At 35.1% G+C, this 19,943-nt stretch overlaps 1 protein-coding gene across 1 annotated transcript; it reads right to left on the bottom strand.

Moving 5' to 3' along the window:
* Nucleotides 1–2,939: 2,939 nt before the first annotated feature.
* LOC131151066 (acetate--CoA ligase CCL3) lies at nucleotides 2,940–18,128 on the bottom strand. The gene is made up of 3 exons (XM_058102242.1): nucleotides 17,612–18,128; nucleotides 4,882–5,472; nucleotides 2,940–4,388 (listed from the first exon to the last, which is right to left on the bottom strand). The coding sequence occupies exons 1-3, from the start codon at nucleotides 17,915–17,917 to the stop codon at nucleotides 3,492–3,494; spliced, it is 1,794 nt and encodes a 597-aa protein (XP_057958225.1). The 5' UTR covers nucleotides 17,918–18,128; the 3' UTR covers nucleotides 2,940–3,491.
* Nucleotides 18,129–19,943: the final 1,815 nt, after the last annotated feature.

The following is a 19,943-nucleotide window of genomic DNA, read 5'->3' on the forward strand; positions in this document are numbered from 1 at the left end:
TTGGGGATTGGATATAAGATTCTTATCCTACAATTATATACGTACTTATATATATATATATAATATAACATAGTATACGCAAGCATGAACAGATTGCCAACTGGCTGATGATATGTTAATTCCATCCTCTCATCCCTTCGTCAATGATGTAACATGTAAAGGGGCTGTGTATCACTAATTTATAACTAGATAAGGTAGCCAAATAAGAGATGCATCATGCATGCATGCATGCATATGAGTGTCCTTATCTACTTTAATTGCAATTCATCTCACATAATTGAATCTATTTATTTATTTATTAATATGTTTAGTTTGGATTTTTTTTTTTTTTTTTTTTGTTATTGATTTGTGGTTTTTAAAATTTATAGCTAAGAATGTGGTTATTAGAATGCATTAAATTCGCATTTGGTTAATTTAAACATTGGCACATTAATTATGTTTTGATTTGGAGCTTTGAATGTTTATCCTTATAATAAATATTCACTAATCTTTTAAACATGTTTATCCTCATAAATATTCACTAATCTTTTAAACTATGTCTAGACTTTCAGGTGGCTATGTCTATTTATGTGCTTATCATGTTTTTTTAATGTGAGCAATTGTTTTAATTATAAACAAATAGTGATTTTTATAAATATGGGGACATGGCTCAAATGCTTTATTCCAATTCAAACATACTTTGCATATAATTATGTCTTTTGATCGGTTTATGAAATATTTTTGTCATTAAAAATGTGGCGATACATGCACCACGTTCATTTAAAACATAAAGTTCAAGATCAACGTGATGAAAATCCAAAATGAATATTATTTGACAAATTATAAGTAATGTGTGATGGTTTCGCATTGGATGTGTACTAGGGAATCATTTTGACGAAGACGTCAAAAATTAGACGAGAGAGTCTGTCACAGTCCCACATCAAATGTGTACTAGGGAAATCTTGGGCTTATAAGGAGGGTTTGGGTTCTAACTAAGTGAAGCATCTTTTATAGGACAAACTCATGAAGTCAGTGGGCAAAGCGAATAATACCTCACCAAAGTTAGGCCCAAGACCGTTATATTTGGTATCAAAGCCACCTTAGGGGTACTATTTTATGAGTGGATCTACCTCAGGGGTACTATCATGTGAGTGGATCAAGGCACTATCATTTGAATGGATCCTATACAGAGATATAAGTCACTTTGAATGGATCCTATTGAGTGAAGTTCATAAAAGAAATGACATTTTATTATAGGTGAGTATCTCCTCTTCATTTTTATGATTTTCTTTCTAAAAATAAGTCGAAGGCAACATTTGTGTCATGAGGTTACGATTGTGGGATTAGGCTCAATTTTGTTTAATTTGATCATAAAATAATATTAAACATTTTTATAAATATGCAGTATATCACTTACATAACATAAAAATAATAACAATAAATCAACTAAATTAATTGATTGTAATTATAACTAGGGTGAGTTTCTCCCCCCCCCCCCCCCCCCCCGCAGTCTCAACTTCGTGTTTGATAAATAGCTTTTCCAGCTTTTAAAAGTTAGTAATTTAAACTTTTAAAATAAAAAACCTGACTTTTTTGTTGAAAAATAATTTTATTTCATGAATATCCCTAATAATTTTTTAATATTACAAAATTACCAGTCACCTCTCCGGCTCGTATTTTTTTTCCTTCTTTTTTCATAACTCAAATAAAAAAACTTAGGGCCCATATTGGTGATGGTATTGTTTTATTGAAATAATTTTTTTGGTAAATAATTTAATAATCATTTTCAATCATATTATTCATATATGTTAATTTCAAAAATTTATATAATTAATATTAAATTTAGTTTTTGATAAATAATTTAACAAAGTCATTCATAAACTAGAATACTTATTTTAGTCATTTCAAACATTTCAGTTAGTTTTTAACTTTTTTACCAAACATTCAATACCATCAACTTTTTTCTTTTTAGTAATTCCTTTTTTACAAAAAGGACCAAACAATTTTTACAATTATTTTAAAAACTCCTTTTCATTGACTTTTTTTTAAAAATTTCTTTTAAAAAATCACAAAAGAGTCAAACTAAACCCTAATTAAGTTTACAAATAATATTATAGAACTTAAACTCGACACATTAGACTCCTCAAAGAAGGTGAACTCGAACTCAAGCTCGAAATAAAATCGAGCTAAGTGAGCTAAGAGCTTTGAACGACTCAACGTTAAAAATATCCCCATGCCAAACTAGTTGGACTCACGTAGACTAGCTGGTAAAGTTCCAATCAATGTCTTGTAAAGAAACAATGATGCTACCTTTATGCCTCGCTACCTTAGCAAAACATGTTGTGCACGTAAATATTTGATGAATTCAAGAAAAGTTTATGAACATCATCACTTTCTTTTTCTATTGCTCAAATGGGTAATTTATTTATAAAAATGCAATATTATAATATATAAATTAAATTAAATTAAATTATACAATATTTCTAATTAATGGTGTTGATGTAGATTGTGGGACAACAGATCAAGCAAGCAGAATATATCCATTGCTATTCTCCTTCGAGACAACCCTGCAACCCAAAACAAACACTGGAGTTGTGTTTAAAAGTATATATTTTAATTTTTAAATTTAGCTTCATATAGATTTGAACAAAAGATTTAATATAATTTTATACTAAATTTTATTTAAATTTCCAAAATCAAAATTAAAAATTTAAATTTTAAGTTCTCAAATACAGAGTAAAGTATCTTCAAAGGAAGGGTTACGGAAAGTTTTCTTTGATATTAAGTCACTCCAACACTTTAAATTTAAATTTCGACAAATTTGAATAAAATTTAAGAGTATATTTTATCTAAATTCATACAAAATTTTAAACTACAAGTTTCCAGAAAAGGTCAAAGGATTTTAGAGATGGAAGTTCATAAGAGTCGTCTAATTGAGATGGGAAAAAGTACCAACATTATTTTTGATTCACAAAATGAAAGCTGTGTATAGAATGAATGATATGAGAGTCCAGAAACCTAAATACAATAGTCCTAATTGGTAGAAACAAGATAAATGAGAATCCAAAACATAAATTTCAACCCCATTCCGTTCTGATCCTAATTTGCAAACCAAACGCAGTGCAACCATAAAATGTTTTACCTTCAGTAAAAGGTACCAGCGTATTTTCCTCACGCTTCTCCTAAGACATAACGGTAGTGAATCATGGCTTGAGTGGTATAAGGCCCAAGAAAAGAAAAACAAACACAACTTTTCTTCAATACAATACATAGATTTTCTCGAGTTTCCAGAGAGACAGCGCGAGAAAGAGACAGAGAGCTCTTAACACAGACAATGCGCACCCAAGTGGCCAAGCCTCAGAAAAGAATACAAGCTTTCAGTTTTTATGCGGCGCATGAGCTTTCATAGAAGAGAAGATTCTACAGCTAAACCATTATGAATAATATAGTGAGAGGGGAAAGCTCCCCCGTATCCACATTTTATTCAGTCACCAAACACCTGATTCTCAAGATCACAACCTACTCATCTTCACAGGACCCAACTCCTTTGCCTTCGCCCTCAGCAAATGCTTCTGTACCTTCCCAGTTGCCGTCTTTGGCAATGGCCCAAACACCACTGATTTTGGAATCCAGTAAGAAGGAAGTTTTGACTTGCAAAACTTCATTATATCTTCCGCCAAACGAGGTTCATCTGAGCAATCCTTTCCACGCTTTAACGTCACAAAAGCACAGGGTGACTCTCCCCACTGCTCATCCGGCCTCGCCACCACCGCTGCTTCCAAGACTGCAGGGTGAGTGTACAGAGCATTTTCAATTTCCACGCTACTGATGTTTTCACCACCAGAGATTATAATATCCTTCGACCTGTCCTTTATTTCAATATACCCATCCGGATTCTTCACTCCGAGGTCCCCCGAGTGGAACCATCCATTTGCAAAAGCCTCCTTGTTGGCTTTCGGGTTCTTCAAGTAGCCCTTCATTACAAGATTGCCCCGCATCACAATCTCTCCCACCGTGCTTCCATCAGCCGGGACTGATTCCATGGTTTGAGTGTTGACAACGTCGAGGCCCTCCACGCCTATGTACCGAACGCCTTGACGAGCATTGAGACGGGCTTGGGTTTCAGGGGGTAGAGAATCCCACTCGGGCTTCCATGCGCAAACTGTAGAAGGGCCATATGTTTCGGAGAGCCCATAGGTGTGTGTTACACGAAAGCCACGCTGGGACATTGAAAAGAGAACCGAAGGGGGCGGAGCAGCACCAGCTGTCATAACATTAACAACTCGGGGCAGAGGGCAGATGGTTTCATTTGGTGCAGCATTGACAATGGTGTTAAGAACAACAGGTGCAGCACAGAAGTGAGTTACACCATGGGTGGCTATGGCTGCATATACTGCTTTGGCTGTGACCTGCAAACCAGCAAAGGTTAAAAGGAGGACAGTAAATTAAGGAGCATGAACGTGCCAAGCAAATGACCAGAGTAGGTGAAATGGTGAATATAAAGAAAGAGTAAATATCAACCCACGCCCCACTCAGGTTTCAAGTCCCTATGTACAATCCAACCTAATGATCAGATACTTCAAAAACTCACCTGTGACCCAGCATTGCACCTCATGTGATAGGCCCATCAATGAACTCTTATTCCAAGGACCAGTTTTACCTTCCTGGGTTCAGATACTACCAAAAATTGCCCTAAAATTTTAAATGAATTGAGACTCTCTTGTAACAACCAATACAGCTTCTAGCCACATTCACTAGTTGAAGGAGACTTAACAATCTCATGCGTATCATATGGCTTGTGATATTTTCAATACAAATTAGCTAAAATTCAAAGTTACCGTAACTCTTGCATTTCGATTGGAAGTCAGCATGGTACAGTTAAAATAAAGCATTCATAAGTACCTTTCTGAGGCATATGTTTGTTCCACAGAGAGCGGCAAGTGACCAAGGGTAACACCAACCATTGCAATGGAACATGGGCAGAGTCCACAGATACACAGCTCCTTCATTCATCCCCCATATAAGAGCAGCACTCAAAGCCATGAGATATGCCCCTCGGTGGCTCAAAACCACCCCCTTAGGACTGGATGTTGTCCCAGAAGTATAGCCCAAAGAAATACTCAGCCACTCATCCTTCGGTGGTCTCCAAGGAAATTCAGGGTCACCAGTTTCAAGGAATTTCTCATATTCAATTGCCCCTTTTCTTAAAGCATATTTTAGGCCTTCAGGATCACAGCTTTCATCAGCTATGACAATCAGAAGCGGAGGCCTAAAATTGTTTTTGCTTTTGTCTGCCCAAATTTTCAAGGCTTCCTCTGCCAAAGGAAAAAACTCTTGGTCCACCATTACAACTGCTGCTGATGAATGCTCTAGAAGGAATGCAATGGTTGGAGCATTTAAACGAATGTTGACAGCGTTCACCACAGCACCAGACATCGGAATTCCAAAATGAGCCTCATACAATGCAGGGATGTTTGGTGCAATTATTGCCACCTGACAGAAAAATCAGAGGACAAGAGAAACTTTAAAAGCCAATCTTAGGAAGATGAGAATTTTCCTAGGAGTGTATTTAAATGGTCACATAGGAAATGATAAAAAAGGTTATGCAAGGATTGGAAGGCAAAAATAAGTCCAGTGATATGATCGTAGAAATTGCTATGTCATAATCTTATAACAATACATACGTGCTTTAAAGAGACAAGAATACTTAAGAGTTTGCTATGTCATGATCTTATAACAATAAATAAAAGTCAAATAGATTTTTCCTTATTGATCATTTAAGATGCAAGGATTGTAAAGTTCTCATGAGCGAAGGTAAACAACACAAATTAGTGCATTAGCATTAGATATATGCACTTAAAAAAATATGGAAAAGAGATGGTAACATGGTTCAATGTAAGAAAACTAGGCGGTGGAATTCAAAGGGTGAAAAAAATAATAAAATTAAAGATAAAATGACAAAAGAAGACAGTTCAAACTACAGGAAACAACAAAAACACAGATGGACATTAGGAAATAACATGAACGCCCTTCAGAGTAAGATGACTAGTTCTATTAAAGATAATAGCGAATAGGTTTTAAGATAAAAGTGAATTTCAAGGCTTGGATTTGGACTAGTGTGGATTTTGAAGAAACTCAATGCAATTTTGTACTATGTTTTTTCCAAATCCACACAAATCCAAATCTGAAGACCAAATTCCATGCTCTCAAACATTGGGTAAGTGATTTCAGGAAGACGCGTGACAAGTAAAGAGAATCAGTGGTGGGACCATGACATCCATAAACAAGAAAAAACAAAAAAGGAAAAAATGTGGCTTAAGACATAGCAACAAGGCAGAAATATGGAAAGCTTTGACAAGTTTGATGAGGCAAGGGAAACTAGGAGAAAAAAATCTTAGTGAAGCTAAACTTAGAACATATAATTAATAGTGTACTAAGTACTAAAATGGAGAAAAAAAAAAAAGACATATTCAACCTTGCTAGGATGAAGAAATAAAATGTAAAGATGTAGCCTATATCAAATGTGTAAAAGATAAGGATAATAGTGTTTTAGTTAAAGAAAAAATAAACAAGAGATTGCAGGCGTATTTTGATGACTAATCTAATTCAAAAGACAAGTAGAATGCATGAAATTAGAAAGTGACGAATAAGAAAAGGCTAAAAAATTCAAATTGATCAACAAAATCGAATTCTTCATTAATGTGTGTAAAATAAAACCAAATGTGGAAAATTCATACAACAAATGACATCCTAATGGAAGTTTGAAAAGAACTTACAAATAACAAAGTAATATGGTCAACTAATTTATTTAACAAAATTATAAGGGCAACATTATGAGGACTAAGAGAACACCAAATGAATAGAGGAACAGCACTTTATTACCTAAATGTAAAAATAAATAAGAAACTCAAAATTGCAATACTTATCATAGAAATTAACTTATGAGTCATACAATGAAACTTTATAAAAGGATAACTAAACATAGACTAAGATTAAAAACCAAAGTTTGAAATTTCAAATTTTAATTTGGTTTGATGCTTGGCGGATCAACAAAGGCTGAAAGGAGGCTATATATCTATTAGAAAGGTTAATGAAAATTTTAGGGAAAAGAAAAGAGACTTGCACATGATTTTTTTAACCTTTTTTTACCTTGATGGCAGACACTAGGGAAGCCTTCTGGTGGGTTCTTCAGAACAGAGAAGGAACAAACAGTATGCATGTAGATATAACTAAGGATCTACAGAATGGCGCAATGACATGTTAGGACTACAAGGGGAGTACAGGGAATTTTCAACCACGATAGGGTACATAAAGGGTCTGCCTTAAGCCTTTATCATTTTATTTTAGCTATAGATAAACTTACTAGACATATCCAAAATGACGTTTCTTGGTGTATGTTATTTGCAAATCATAATGTAGAATCTTAGTTGGAAACATAGAAATTTTAAAATCTAGAGATTTCAAGATTAGTAGCAGACTTCACGTGAAATGCAATTTTAGTCACTCTGCAAGAAATAATATAGGTGGTCAAAATATTCTTGGTACAACAAGGTTTTGGCACCTTTGATAACTTGCGCAAGTTGAAGGGGTAATCAAAAAGATGATACACATATACTTCAAGCATGTTGGATAAAATGAAAAGCTACTTTGGGAATGTTGAGTGATCTAATACCTTCCAAATTAAAATGAAAGTCTAGTAGTACAATTCTAAGACCAACTATACTACATGGATCAAAATGTTGTGCAACAAAGATACAAAATATGAAAAAATGTGGCATATCAGAATGCTTAGAATAAGATAGATGAATGATATAACTCTATAAGTTAAAATAATAAATAAATAAATAAATAAATAATCAATGAAAATCTGGGTCGCTAGGTTGCTAGATTCTAGTCTTGTTGTCCGCATTTATTGTGTGGTGTTTAAAAATTCATTGTGTTCCCTATCATGGGTGTTATTTATCGTGTGTTTATCTTTTCATGTGCTATTGGGCTACATGTGTTGAGGAGTGTTAAAGCTTGATTTACATTGTTGGCCCACAACCTAATAGCTTAAGCTTTTATGCAAAGGAGTAATCTAACAGGAAACTAGCAACATGGACTAAACAATGCTAAAATGATGAAAGTGATGTAGCTATCATTAAATGTATAGGGACAAACCTAAATTGGACCAAGATAGTATTTGACAACACTAACTTTACTAGGATAATTCCTCATAGTGTGTGGAATGGCAGAAGATAATTCATTTAGCCTATCCCATCTAATAGGACTATAGGCTTTGTTGGATATGTGGCTCATATTGAGTGGAACGCATGCACCAAGAAAGCATAGTAAAACAAAGAACAAGGAAGGAGGCTGCAGGAAGAAACCGTCGACGGTTAGGTCGACAATTTGTTCTCGATATCAAACCTTCAACAGTTTCAATCTTCAGGATTGGGCTTCGGTATTAAACCGTGGACAGTTTTCTAAAACCGTTGACGGTATTGTTCAGCGCAGATCACAGATTTTGAATTGGGACATCAATAAATTGAGAGATTGGAGGATTTTCCTCCAAGATTTACTACAAAAGTGTTTTTGATGCATTCTAAGTCTTGTGCACACATAGGGTTAGAATATAAATAATATTTTGTAACCCATTAGTAAGCTTAACAATTGATAGTGAAAATTAGCCGCTTGCTCCCGTGGACATAGGCACATTGCTGAACCACGTAAATTCTTGTGTCTTTGATTATTTGTTTTTATTCTCTTTGTGATTGCTTGTTTTTGTATTGTTCATCGTTCATTGCTGCATTGCTTGTTCCAATTTGATTTGTTGGTTTCCATTGTGTATTGGCATTCAGCCATTTTGCACAGCAAATTGGTATCAGAGCTATTGGTTGCAATGGCTTGGATTTCTTCGGCGAAGTTCGATGTTGTTAAGTTCGAGGACGAAGACAAAGCGTTGATGCTGCTGAATTCCCTACCTACGTCTCCTACGTATGAGAATCTAGTAACAACTCTGACATGGGAAAAAGAAACCCTGGAGTTGGAAGATATCACGAGTGCATTGTTGGGATTCCATCAGAGGAAGAAGGACAACGGTGAGAGTTCACAAGGTGAAGGGCTCATGGTGAAAGGTAATCAGGATCATGTGAGAGGCAAGTTCTAAAGTGGATTGAGTAATAATAAAACTCAGTCGCGGTCCAAGAAGAGGAAGAACGTTTGGTGTTTTAAGTGCGGAAAAATTGGGCACATAAAATCAAAGTGTCCAAAAAGGAAGAAAGGGAATGCAGAAACTCAAGAGGGTTCGTCAAAATCTGCAAATGTAGTGAAAGAATAAGACTCGGGAAGCAGTGATGGTGATATGCTTGCTGTTTCATCGGGTTTAGAACTCCTCGCGCATTCTTGGATCCTAGACTCGGGATGTTCTTATCACATGACACCCAACAAAGACTAATTCACCACTTACAGATTGGTGAGTTCTGGTTCCGTTCTAATGGGAAACGATGCTACTTGCAAAGTTGTCGGAATAGGGAATATCAAAATCAAGATGTATGATGGTGTGGTAAAGACGTTATATGATGTAAGGCATGTACCAGATCTACAGAAAAATGTGATTTCATTAGGCACTTTAGATTGTAACAAGTATAGTTACAAGTCCGAAAGTGGGATAATGAAGGTGTGTAAAGGCGTCTTGATGGTGATGAAGGAACAGAAGTTAACAGGGAATATCTATGCACTGCTGGGTACCATACTTATAGGTGGAGCTGCAGCTGCAAATTTTGAGTCAGGTAATACTGTTTTGTGTAAAACAACCACACACAGAAACGAGGGTATTATTAACTACATTTATTCAGATGTTTGGGGACCAATGAAAGTAGCATCACGGGTTGGACATATGTACCTCGTGAGTTTATCACGAAAGGTCTGGGGGTACTTCATGCGGCACAAGTCAGAGATGTTTGTCAAGTTTAACTTGTGACTGAGGTGGAAAACCAGACCGGGAGAAAGATCCTCAGGTAAGACATTGGAATTGACTACGCTGGTGTTCAAGGAGTTTTGCAAGCAGCTGTATGCAGGGCTTGTAAGGAACTTCTTGGCAAAGTCGGTGAATATGGTGTGTTTCTCGATTAACCAATCGCCAGGCATACCACTAGATGGGAAAGTTACAGGAGAGGTTTGGACAAGTTATGTGGTAGACTACTCTGGTTTCATAGTGTTTGGAGGTCCAACCATGCACGTTTCTAATGAGGTGAAATCTAAGCTTGTTGCAAAGTCTAGATAGTACATCTTTCCGGAGTATCAGAAATGGGGGTTCAAACTACAGGATCCAACGGCCAACAAGGTGGTGATCAGTGGAAACATGGTTTTTTATGTTAAAGTCATGGTGCAGCGTACTTAGGTAGATGAAGAGAAATAGGTGCCAAAAAACTGCAGTAGAAATGAGCATGTGATGTAGGTGAAGTTGGAGACTCAGGGCAAAGATGACATTGTTCATAATGTAGGGAGTTCTAACTCAGGAGACCAGTAGTATCACAGTATAAAGTACAACAGAAATGAGATTGTTATGTAGGCAGAGTTACAGACTCAGGGTAGAGATGACATTGCTCATATTGTAGAGAGTTCTAGCTCGAAAGACCAACAGGATCACAATGGGCCCATATGCACTATCAGACCACCCCCCAAGTATGAGTTTGATGACCTGATATCTTATGCATTCATTACTACCAGTAAGGTTCTTACCATTTTTCACGTTGCAGTGCACGGCAAAGGGAAAAATAGATGGATGAGTGCTATGGTGGAGGAGATGGAGTTACTGCATATGAATCAGATGTGGGAATTGGTGAAGCTTACAGAGGAGAAGAGAGCGATAGGATGCAAATGGGTAATTTTTTTGTTGTTTTATGTTGATGACATGTTAATTGCTAGGAAGATTTTGACTGAGGTTAATCAGTTGGAAACTCTGTTGAGAAAATAATTTGACATAAAGGTTTTGGATGCGGCCAAGAAGAATCTTGGGTTAGAGATTCGCAAGGACAGAACTGCAGGGAGATTGGGGTTATCTCGAGGTGGCTTTATTGACATAACTACAGGGAGATTGTGGTTATCTCAGGGTGATTTTGTCGAGAAGGTGTTGGAGGGGTTTAGCATGGTTAAACTGATCACTGGTACACCGTTAGCGAATCATTTTAATTTTTCTACTGCTCAGTACCCAAGGACGAACAATGATGTTTGAGACATGTCAAAAGTTTCCTATGCCAGTGCAATGGGGTGTTTCAACGGGCAATAGCATCCGTCAATTGTGAGATTCGTGGATGCAAACTACGCAGGGGACTTAAATGACAGAAGGTCTACAACAGGGTATGTGTTTACTATTGAAGGAAGACCTATTTGTTGGAAGTCCAGGGTACAGTCTCTAATTGCATTTTCAACAACTGAGTCAGAGTACATGACAGTGGCTAAAACTACCAAAGAAGCATTGTGGTTTACAAGATCGGTCAAGGAGCTAAGGTATTCAGCTAATTGGAGTTCCTGTTATCAGGAACAAGTTCAAGCATCGCTTGGACTTGGTTTATGTCTCTAGTTGTTAGATTGGAGGCGGTCCCAGGTGGAACAGCAAGTTATGCTTTCATATTTCTCTTAAGTAGTGAATATTCGCCAAGGTGGATATTGTTGGATATGTGGCTCATATTGAGTGGAACGCATGCACCGGAAAAGCATAGTGAAGCAAAGAACAAGGAAAAAGACTGCAGGAAGAAACCGTTGACCTAATGACGATTGCATCAATGGTTTGCTCTCGGTATCAAACCGTCGACGGGTTGCTGAAACCATTGACGGTATTGTTTGGCGCAGATCACGGATTTTGAATAGAGGGATTTAGAGGATTTTCCTCCAGAATTTATTATAAAAGTGTTTTCGATGCATTCTAAGTCTTCTTTATGCATAGAGTTAGAATATAAACAATATTTTGTAACCCTTGATGTAAGCTTGACAATTGATAGTGAAAATCAACCGCTTGCTCCCGTAGACGTAGGCACATCGCCAAACCACGTAAATTATTGTGTCTTTGATTATTTGTTTTCCTTTATTCTCTTTGTGATTGCTTTTTTTCGTATTGTTCATCATTGGTTGTTGCATTGCTTGTTCCGATTTGATTTGTTGGTTTCCGTTGCGTATTGGCATTGGGCCAGTTTGCACAATAGGCTTGATTGTCATTCTTGTTAGACACTTGAACCTGGATTAAACAACATCCAAGTAATGAGGGGTGATACAGTTGTAGCTAGAAGTAGAGATGGGGTATAGACCCAAAATAACTTGGAAAGGGAGATTTGACAACACTCTTTTAACTTTACAAAGACACTGCCTTATAATGTGTAAAATGGCAGACGAGAATTTGTGTAGATGACCCCATCTATTGAGACTTGAGGCTTGTTGTTGTTGTTGCTGTTGCTGCTGTTATTGTTGCTGTTGCTGATTTTTCCCATCCAATCTTTTTTTCCCAAACAATTAAAGCATAACTTACATTTAAATTATAGAACCCATGCTTACGGAAAGAAAATTTAAATTTTGGATTATAGGAACCATTACATTCTTGTCCACATAAAAAATAGACATACTTGAGATAGGTAAAAAATAATCAAGCAAAATTTTAAACAAATTCCAAATATCAATAACTTTAAGTCAGGTTAATAGTGGTCTAGTTTCAAGTCTAGTCAAATACACAAAAAGACAAGATGCATGAAAGACATTCAATATTTAATACACTATTAACAGTTTTATTGATATGATATTATGAGTCAAGCTAGAAGCATAATGAACCATGGGCGCCAAAATCAATGGCATGACAAGAGTGCCTAGGACCTTCTAGGTTAGGTTCGAGAAAAGGCTCGCAAGGTGGAAATGTCATCATCTCAAGGTTGAGAGACACCCAAATAAAGAATATATTTTCTAATCACCCCATTTATTTTATGCCCTCTTCTCTCTCCTAGTTCAATGACTAGACAATCGAGAGAATATTCAAAAGAAAAAATTATTTCAGGTGATACCGAAGAAAAGTCCAACCACCATTTAGTTGAGTGACACAAGGTCAGCCACCCATTCAAATGAGAAGGTTGGGCATTACTTCTCTAATGTTGTCTGTGGCCCTTCCAAGCAAGTTTAAGAAAATGTGGCCAGGTGCAAAAGTAATCATCTAAAGATTGAGAGACATTCTCATAAAGAGTGCCTTTTCTAGTCTCTCCATTTATTATGTGCCCTCTTCTCACTCCTAGTTCGATGACTAGATGGTTTAGAGAATATTAAAAACAGATTACTTTGGGGTGATATGAGAGAAGAGCCTAATTTAGGGGCATGAGGTCAACTCACCCATTCAAACAAGAAGGGTGGGCATTAGTCTCATACTTCTCTTTAAAAAAAAAAAAAAAAAAGAAGCAGCCCAGCGCACAAAGCTCCCGCTTATACGGGATCCAGATAGGGACATTACTTCTCTATTGTTGTTTCATGAGGCCTTTCTAGGCAGGAAGAGTCATGATAAAAATAAAATGTCATTCAATGGCTATTGTCATCAAGTATGTCAAGGTTAATAATGGACATTCAAAAGTGGATTAGAAAAGGATGAATTCCTTACCCATGTTTGCTTCAAGTGGAAAATACCTTCCTTTTAGTTCTGTACTTGTTCGTTTCTTCTCTTGTTTGTTTTTCTTTGCTCCATTGTCTGTTCCTTGCATCTTTGTTGTTTTGTCAAGCAAACCAAAGAAAAGGCCTCCTAAAATATTAAATTCTGGATCTTTTACTTGGCCAAATACAAGGATGCTTTGATGTTGTCATGTTGCCCTTCTGCTAGAGGTATGACTCAAAATACCCCTTTGTGCAACATACCCAGGATTGGGGACTCAAAATACCCCTTTGTGCAACATACCCAGGATTGGGGACTCAGAGACCTCAAACTTATTGGATTTGGATTGAACATGATGGTGGACACAAATCAACAAGATGGTGGCAGGTAGAGGCACAAGCACAATAACTAAGGATATTGAATCATCAAATCTTATTTCCAGGGCCTTGTTGAGAAAAATTCAATAGTTAGGACAGCGACTGTTCCTCAGAAGGCTTTGGAAAATTTACACTTTTGCCAAAGTGGCTATTATCTCTTGGAAGCAAAAGCAACTAGGTAAAGGATTTTGACCAATGACAATCTCCAGATGCGGGGAAATATCCTGGTCAACAGATGCTTTCACTGCAAAAAAGCATCCGAATCAGTTCAACATATATGACTGTTGTTCTTGGACCAGACAATTGTGGAATTGGCTCGTTCTATCATGGGAATCTCCTGGGAATCAAAAGGATTTATAAACAATAAATTATGGGATTACAAGAATGTACATTCCTATGCAAAGAGAAAAGGAGTCACAGCTTTTGATCCCTCTCACCATTTTCTGGATGGTGCAGGGAGAGTAAAATAGGAGTCTTTGAAGGAAAATAATTATTTCTTTGCACTCAAATACAGGTGTATTATGACTGTTGTTCTTGGACCAGACAATTGTGGAATTGGCTCATTCTATCACGGGAATCTCCTGGGAATCAAAAGGATTTATAAACAATAAATTATGGGCTTACAAGGATGTACATTCCTATGCAAAGAGGAAAAGAGTCATAGCTTTTGATCCCTCTCACCATTTTCTGGATGGTGCAGGTAGAGTAAAATAGGAGTCTTTGAAGGAAAATAATTATTTTTTGCACTCAAATACAGGTGTATCACTTATAATTTGGGTTCAAGGGATTTCTGGATATGTGGTTGCTTTAGAGTCAGCTAATTTTCAAATGAATAATGTCACATATGCATTTGAGTGGGCACCCCCTCATTGCCTTAATGTTACTTTACTCCTTGCTCATTAAATGAAAAATGGAACAACCAAGACTGGTCAACCTGAAATTAGGCCAAATTTACTAACGATGCGTTTGGGGCATGGATTTCACACTTTGAAGTTGGATTTGCATGGATTTAGACAAAGCTCAATATAATTTTATATTGCATATTGCTCAAATCCAAAGTTTGGGTTGAACAACCAAGACTGGTCAACCTGAAATTAGGCCAAATTCACTAACGATGCGTTTGGGGCGTGGATTTCACACTTTGAAGTTGGATTTGCATGGATTTAGACAAAGCTCAATATAATTTTATATTGCATATTGCTCAAATCCAAAGTTTAGGTTGCTAGCTCTCAAAATCCATATTGGTAAATGTTCAGCAGCTAAATGGATTGGCTAGACTAGAATTTTTTTTTTTACCTTCAGAGAATAAAAACTCACAAGTTAGCCTAGCATTTTAGAAGCGTATTCCAGCCTCCAAAAAATATTCAGACTGCAGCATCCCAACCATTTGAAGTTTGCTAAGGACAATATAGCAACACACTCAAATTTGGGCTCACCAGTGACTAAGACTCACCAGTGACTAAGACTTGGTCAAACTATTTTTTATTATAAATAGCTTACTATTTGCCCAAATTTAAATATTGACTTCTGTACTTGACCCTTAACACATTCAAAAGTCCAATCTTGATGGTAGAAGATACAATTATCAACTGCTACACCAAAAACATTACTCTCATACATGCTGCTACCTGTTAAGTCGTGTAACAAGGTCAACTACTGACCTGTCACACACAAAATAACAAATTAATAAAATACTATCCAGTATCCAACAATAATTCAAGGCATCAGTTGCCATTCTGCTACTCCTTTCTTGCTTTTGAAAGCGAAAATTGCATTGACTTTTTGCTCTTAAAAGCCAAAAAATAAATAAATCAATAAATAAGGGTGCATTAGGAATCATTAGTTCCCTGCCTTTTGTTGTTGTTTCCAGTTTTTTTGCAGAACAACAAGCAAAAAGAAAAAGAAAATAATTTATTTAAAAAAAAAATGTAGAGGTAAAACTACTTTTAAAAGCAAAACAAAATGCAAAATGCACAGATAATGAAAACAGGGAAAATTGCTAACAATCATTTTCTGAAACAATCATGCAATCCTGTTTCTCGCTTGAAACAAATGAAAACCGTTGCCTATGGCAACAACAAACAAAAAAGGAATGAAAAACTCGGCTCATCACAAGAAAAATCACAAGTGATGGGACATCTCAAGACTTGTTAGCATTTATTGAGTGTGAAAAAGTTAATTGATTCCAACAAATCATGAAATTCTATTGTCATGAGAAGCAAAACTCATTTCCAAATGCACACTAAAAGAACTTCCAGAACTCTAATTGAAGTACCAAACTGAACCAGAGCCTACGATTAGACAGTTAGAATATTAAAAACAAAAAAAAAAAAACAAAGAAAACCCAAAATTTAAACATTCTATTCAGTCAGAAAATTTTTTGGAAATGCACTCCCAGTTACAATTTTCATATCAGAAAATCAAATTGTCAATTTTTTTATCACCCGTAAGTTTCAACTTGGATGAGCCCTTTACACCCGAGCAGGTGCACCATCTGGGGAGGACATTTGGTTAAATTTATAAAATTGTCAATTTTCATTTTGAAGATCATAATATCTTAATAATATTGTTGATTTTTTAACCTACAAATATTCTTCATTTATTCCTTTCTAATTGAGTAGTAACATCACTTACTTTTGCAATTGTTCTTCTTTTACCAGTAAAAGGATTGCAATAATGTCCAAAATATATTACAATAAATTTTGCCAAAAAAATTAATTAGTAAAAATTAGAAAACAGAAATGATCAATTACAACCCTTTTATAAAAATATTATTAGTAACCAAAAATATTAAATTACAAAATACTAATTATCAGGAAGCCTAATGTACATGTTTTCGCAAGATTCGAATTTATACGATTCACCACCACTGCGACAAAAAGTTAAGTATGAATGTGTTAGATACCTAAAACTTTGAGACTAGAAAATCAGTCAGAAAACAATAATTTCTGAAAAAATAAATAAATAAAGCCAGCTTCGCCGCCACATGAAATTGTCCATTAATTTATAAAATATTCTTCAACTAAAAAAAATAATGCAACCACCTAAAGACATTTACACTTCCTTTGTATACAGTAATTTGAAGAGAAAAGGAAAGAACGGAGTTTCTGTCCACAAATAAGAATTACTATTTTTCTTTTCATTTCTCAAGTTATCCGAACACAGAGAAATCACCTTCCTTTTTTAAAAATTTTCCTTTTTTATTAAGACTCATTTCGATAAATTCCTGTTTGAAAGAAACATTTATTAAAAATTAAATATTTATATAATAATGGAGTGTAAAATAAAATCACCGTTCATGCTTTTGCGTCCTTCCCCCCCCCCCTAATGACAAAGTTTAAAGCCTAAAAAATTTGAACCTTAAATTTAATTTGTACAAATTACTAAAAAAAAAATTTTAAATTATATTAATTCCGTACATATTCAAACAAATTTAATTCAAAATGTTTCCAAATACTCTCAAACGCAACTTCAGTGCTTTTCAATTCTTAACCGACCTAATGGAGCTAAAAGAAATAAGTACCATCATTACTTTTCTTGTCTAATGATTATAACAAAGACAGCATAGCACAATCCGCCGATTAACAGATGAAAAAATTTCAGAAATGGAAGAAAAAGAAAAAGAAGAAGAAGAAGAAAGTATTAAGAAATTAAAAAGTACCGTGGAGCCCAGGGTGATGGAGCGGGAGCTAAGAGCGGAAGCCAAGCGACGACATCGGCGGTAAGTCTGGAGCCAGGTGTAGCGGCGAGAGCCATGCACCACCGATTCTCTCTCCGGATGAACCACCGCCGCCCTCTCCAGAAACCACAGCGGAGTAAGGGCTGTGTAGTTCGCGTCGTTCTTCGGCAGATCGTCGATGTCTCTCTCCATCTCTCTCTCTCTCTCTCTCTCTCTCTCGCTCTGCAAGTGTATATCTATCTCGAGCCAAAAAATAATATATGCCCCTAAAAGAGCCGCCCAAAGCATATTAATAAGTAGCCATTTTTTCTTTTCCACTCACCAGTCATCCTTTTCTAGCTCTCAATAAAATTTACATTTAGATTTATTTGGATCAATATATTTAAATCATCCATCAATTCTTACTTTTTATTTCTATAGACCTAAGTAATGATAAGATATTATTTAATTAATGGTTTTTAGATTTACATGAGGGATTGAGTTTTGAAAGTCTTTTTATAAATTATATCGGCAAGGTTACAATACATATTTGTACTATTAAATATCGAATATTTAAATTTCGGCATTTAGATTCAAGTTCAAGTTAAAAAATAAATTTGATTTATAAAATTGTAATTAAATTTATTATGTAAAACTTAATACATAATTTTATTAAATATCCCTGAAATTTAAACCCATTATCTCTAATAAAAAGCCCAAAATTATAATCAATGGGGGCATGAAGAGAGGCCTCATAAGGGGGAATTTGGGGTTTTTTTTTATTTTATTACTATTTTTTAATTAATAAAAAATAAAGGATAATTTTTTGGCAACTTAAAATATATGACAAAAGACATTAGTCTCCCTTAAGGTTTGACAAAACGTACTAACCTTCTATGAGATTTCAAAAATTACAAAAACCTTCTCCTAACTTTTCAAGATTTCTAAAAATTTCTCCTAAAGTTTGTCAAAATAACACGCTCTCTTATATTTTGAGAAAAGACAAATCTTATAAGAAAATATTTATATTTTTTTGACAAATATAAAAAAAGAGATGTACCATTTTTAAAACTTCATGAAGAGTCAATAGAATTTTTGAAATCCCAAATAAGATCTTTATCTTTTTATCAAATATTAAAAAATATCAATATCTTTTACCCTAAAAATATTACTACTACCTTGTTATATATACTTTTCCATACAATGAAATAACAAATATATCACTAGGCTCAATTTAGATTAAATATTGTATTAAAATAAGAAAAAAATAAACTAAAGAGAAGTTTTAATTTTTATTTTATTTTATTCTCTCTATATCACACTCTCATAAAAATAAAAATTTATCTTAATATAGTTAAAACTAAATATTAAATATTAGTAATGTAAAAAATTAAACCTGATTCATTGATTTATTATACTTTTTTACTATTACTCTAATAATCAAACATAAACAAATAAAGTTATTCGTACTTTTCCTTTTTCCCACCCAAACAGGAACCCAAAAAAAAATTCAAATCCTTAAAATGTTCTTACTCTCATATTTCAAAAGATTTTAAAATTGTTAATTAAAAAAACAACAAAAAAACGAACAAAACAAAAAACCATTCTACATGGCTACGACTTTCTAAAGTCCTCTAGAACAGCCTGTAAGTTTGGAGCCTTCCCGGCCCTACCTGAAACTGCGTTTCGTGAAACGACAGTGAATTTACCAAATTAACCACCAACTTCGACACCTGGCTACATTTCAGGAGCCACAGAGGTCACGGACTCACAGCCCATTATCCGCCGTCCACTGCCGCCCGCGCTGACCCCCTCGTGCGAGTTCACGGTTAGGATCCATTTCCACCTAGAAGCCCGGTCTGATAAGGTCGATCGACACCAGGGTCTAAATTGTCCAATTATTTAATGTTGTTTATTTTTTAATTGCACAACAAATAGGTCCAAGTCAGCAAATTAGACGTGTCACGTGTGGGAAGCGTCTCTGATGTGTGCACTTTGTTTTATGGTACTGAGTTCAATGCAATTAACAATCGCATTTGACTTCATAAAAGATATTTAAATTAGCAAATAATTAAATATAAATAATGACTTTTTTAAAATTATGTGGTTCATTGAGTTCGATTAATTCACGGAACTCATATAAATATGAATGATTGGGTAGGCCCGATTTAGGCATTATTTTTATTTTTATATAAAAATATTAAATTTATTACCTACTTTTTATATTATGCAAATTATTCATAAATTTATGGACAAAAAATACTTACCAGACAAATATTTTTCCTTAAATTTTAAAATTTTTAGAAATTTTTTTAAAAATTTTAAGGATCTCTCC

This window comes from Malania oleifera, chromosome 3 (assembly GCF_029873635.1).
Source record: "Malania oleifera isolate guangnan ecotype guangnan chromosome 3, ASM2987363v1, whole genome shotgun sequence".
In the NCBI taxonomy this organism is placed as follows: Eukaryota; Viridiplantae; Streptophyta; class Magnoliopsida; order Santalales; family Ximeniaceae; genus Malania; species Malania oleifera.

What these genes read in the sequence shown, in the direction of transcription:
- LOC131151066 (XM_058102242.1), bottom strand. Translation starts at nt 17,917, where the DNA reads ATGCTTTGGGCGGCTCTTTTAGGGGCATATATTATTTTTTGGCTCGAG. An exon ending in CCATCACCCTGGGCTCCACG is followed by an intron (nt 5,473 to 17,611) that starts GTACTTTTTAAT and finishes TTTTTCTGTCAG; the next exon opens with GTGGCAATAATTGCACCAAA. An exon ending in CAAACATATGCCTCAGAAAG is followed by an intron (nt 4,389 to 4,881) that starts GTACTTATGAAT and finishes GCTGGTTTGCAG; the next exon opens with GTCACAGCCAAAGCAGTATA.